The sequence below is a fragment of a genome, unplaced genomic scaffold (assembly GCF_019419815.1).
Source record: "Pyrus x bretschneideri cultivar Hongxiangsu unplaced genomic scaffold, Pyrus_bretschneideri_v1 Contig32, whole genome shotgun sequence".
NCBI lineage: Eukaryota > Viridiplantae > Streptophyta > Magnoliopsida > Rosales > Rosaceae > Pyrus > Pyrus x bretschneideri.
Window position 1 is genome coordinate 3,386,379 of NW_025999635.1, and position 3,426 is coordinate 3,389,804.

Consider the following 3,426-nt stretch of genomic DNA (forward strand, 5'->3'; position numbering starts at 1 on the left):
TGTTTGCTTCATCCAATTCACCAAAAACCAATGATTTATTTATAATCTCCTTTCCATCAACCTAAAACGTCTTCCCTTTTTCTTGCTTGTTCAGCTTCTTCTGGGTCCAATTACTTTACAGCTCTGAGCCTCCGGAGGCTCAGAAGATTGCTGGGAAATTTGAGAAATGGGGTTGTTGGGAAGCTTCATAAGGTTCCTCTTTGGCCAATGCTGCAAACCCACCACCACCGGCGGGGACTACTCTGATCCACTTGGCCATCACGGCGTCTCCGCCACCACTGTCGGCGTTTCGGCTCTTGCCCAAGACCTCTACAACTTCGAGATCACCTCTCAGGTAACCTTTTGACCACTAATTCAACCGTTCAATCACTTTTTCGGTTCTTAAGGTCGGAAATGCAGTTTGTTTCTTCGCAATTCTCGTTCTTTCGATATGTAAAAAGCTTAATCTGAGTAAATGGATGATGATTTTTTGGTTTTTAGGTTTCTGGGTTTTGTTAATTTTGATCGCATTTTCTTCAAGTTGACTTTTTTTTTTCTTCTTCTCAATTTTGTATATTTGTGATTTTTAAGGTCCCAGAAGGGCTCGGTCAGCATGTTGTCTCGTCCAGGAAAGCTCAAGCTAACTGGTAATTAGCAAACGATTTGCAATTTATCTCATTACGCTCGTTTGAACGTGCTTTTAAAATTACTGAAAGCTCTTTTTCAGGGAAAGTGTTTTTTTGGTTCTAAAAGTACTTAAACTTATGCTTCTTCCAGGAAGCATGTAAATGTTTTTTCAGAATTTACTTGTATTTTTATTAAGAATTGGTTCCAAAAATATTTTCATCAAAAGCGCTTTCAGTTATTTCAAAAGCATGTCTAAACGAGCTCTTAATCTGCAATTACGAATAAAAAAGGTCAGACTGTGGAGAAATTTATATCCATATGAGTTAAATTTCTGTAAATTCCCAACTTTGTAAAGGTATAGAAAACTAGTTGTGACATGGAGGGAAGCAAAACCGCTACCAAGAACACCCGAAGAAGCGGCTAGTCTTGTCATACAAACCCTGAAAGGACATCGAAAGGCGGATGTTGAGGTACATTGCCACAAAATTCCAACCATTACATGCTTTTCACAACTTTAATGAAATACAGTAACGTAAAAGTGCTTTTGTGATTGCTTATCTGTAGGGTGTGTTGGCTTTCTATGGCCTCAATATTTCCGCTGAGGATCCAACATCATTGCCTGAAGGAGTAAAGTTTGAGTTCCAGACGCTACCGGTAATATAAACTATTGCTTTTAACCACAACCAGGTGCCTGCAAAGTAGTTAGGAATTCTGATAGGTGATTCATTTTGATGAACCAGGTTGATGTAAAAGCGATTGCAGATGGCGATACAGTGACGGTCTATGTCAGCACAGAGGATCCCAGGGAGTCATCCTGTGTTCCGAGCAATGTGCAAACAGCTGCCATTGAAAGATCAGAAGCACGCGCCGTGAGGAACTATACAAGGGCAGATGCACTTCACCAGAAGATCATTGATGCTGGATACCGGTTGGATATTCATGTGCCACTTGCATTAACTTCGTTTAATTAATCATTTCCAATGCAGAAAAAGGTTTCTAATTGCTTTTCCCCCTCCATTCAGGGTACTGAACATTGAAAACGAGGAGGTCCTTGCCCGAAAGTATAGGATCCGACTGAGGTAGTATCATCCATTTATATGATTTCAACTAGCTGCAACATATCCTACTAGTGAAAGTTAATTGAGTCTGAAGAGAAAACAGGGGTATAGATGCGCCGGAGAGTTCAATGCCCTACGGAAAAGAAGCCAAACAGGAGCTGGTTAAGCTTATTCAGGGCAAGTGCTTGAGGGTTCTTATCTACGGGGAAGATCGTTATGGACGCTGTGTAGGCGACGTATACAGCAACGGCACATTTGTACAGGTATTATATGGCAGCTAACTTTAATATAGCACCAACAAGTCTTGATATCCGTTTACAATCTCATCCAGGAAGTAATGCTCAAGAACGGGTGTGCATGGCATTACGCAGCCTACGACAAACGCCCAGAATTCGCAAGGGTGAGTAGAATCGTACTTTAATTCTGTATCTTATTTGATGAGGTGCGCGATTAATACAACGAAAAACAACATAATGTCAGCAAGAACTCGTATAGAGCTACATTTGATTTTCGCATGTTTCAATCACAACAGTGGGAAGAACAGGCTCGGACGGAGCGAGTTGGGTTGTGGGCTTCATCAAACCCTGAGAAGCCATGGGATTGGAGAAAGGATAAGCGTCAAGGCAAATGAGGAGCTATTGTAAGGAAATTATTCAGAACATAAGATTATGTCTGTAACAGCAAGAAAGTAGGTTTATATAGGGCGAAAAAGAGGTGTCTCTGTCTCCGGACGGTACAAACATACACATCATTTGATTTTTACAATAAGATTACGCATATACTCAGTCCATCTCCAAATGAAGGGTCCAGAGAGCCAAAAATAGCTCGAAAACCGTCTTCAACCGAGGGCTAGGGCAAAGGGCTCGTGGGCTCCACTGGACAAAAAAGGACCAAATGGCCAACCGGCTGGCCCAACTCAGCCAACCAGCCCTCCGGGCTGGCCAAAATTTTCATTATTCCTGTCGGTCATATCCGACAGCATTGTACTTATTCATGTCGGTTATATCCGACAAGAATAGTAGGCCTTTTTTTTTTTTTTTTTTTTTACAAAATTTTTAAATTCTATTTTTTTTTCCTATAACTTCCTAAGCCATTATATAACATTAAATTAAATTAAGTAACATAAAACAACATTAAACAACTTGAAACAACATTACACAATATGAAATAACATTAAATTTAAATAATAAATTATGTTTGGCTCTTTGGCCCTCAGTTGGATACGGTTTTTTATGACAGAGCTAAAATGAGCCCTATGGCCCTTTGACCCTTGGTTAGAGATGAAGGCAAATATGATCATGTACTATTCATTAAAATATTAATATCTTGGATGACCATAGGGTTAAAATGAGCCATCAGGGCTAAAACAAGCCTTCTGGCTAGCCTTCGGTTGGAAATGATCTCATATATCTTTTACTTTGTCATCGTTGCGAACAAATCCATATGTTTTATTGTCAAGTATAGTCGTGAAAACTTCGTGATCTTTCTAAGTTCATGTCTTTCGCTTTCTTATAATGAATTTTTTTTCATCTGTCATAGCAATTACAATAACACTGTCAGGGTGGGAGATAGTACCTGGAGGCGTATCACTCACTATCCTAACAAGCCATGAAGAACACATTCCATGAATGTTTTCGTCATTCGTAGTAATGCCCCTAATCAAATGCACAGCCCATCAAAACCCAAAAGCATATTACTTTGTTTGATTGATTGGTTTTGTCATTGATGGGAAGGACACTTGCTTCACCGATCCGATTCCAAA

The 3,426-nt window shown here is 39.8% G+C and overlaps 1 protein-coding gene across 1 annotated transcript; it reads left to right on the forward strand.

The window, feature by feature from the left end:
• On the forward strand, positions 1-2,449 carry LOC125480161 (staphylococcal-like nuclease CAN2). Its single transcript, XM_048590630.1, has 9 exons — positions 1-334; positions 571-626; positions 962-1,076; positions 1,171-1,260; positions 1,347-1,534; positions 1,629-1,685; positions 1,768-1,927; positions 1,996-2,064; positions 2,197-2,449. Exons 1-9 carry the CDS (start codon positions 167-169, stop codon positions 2,293-2,295), a joined length of 1,002 nt encoding a protein of 333 aa, XP_048446587.1. The 5' UTR covers positions 1-166; the 3' UTR covers positions 2,296-2,449.
• Positions 2,450-3,426: the final 977 nt, after the last annotated feature.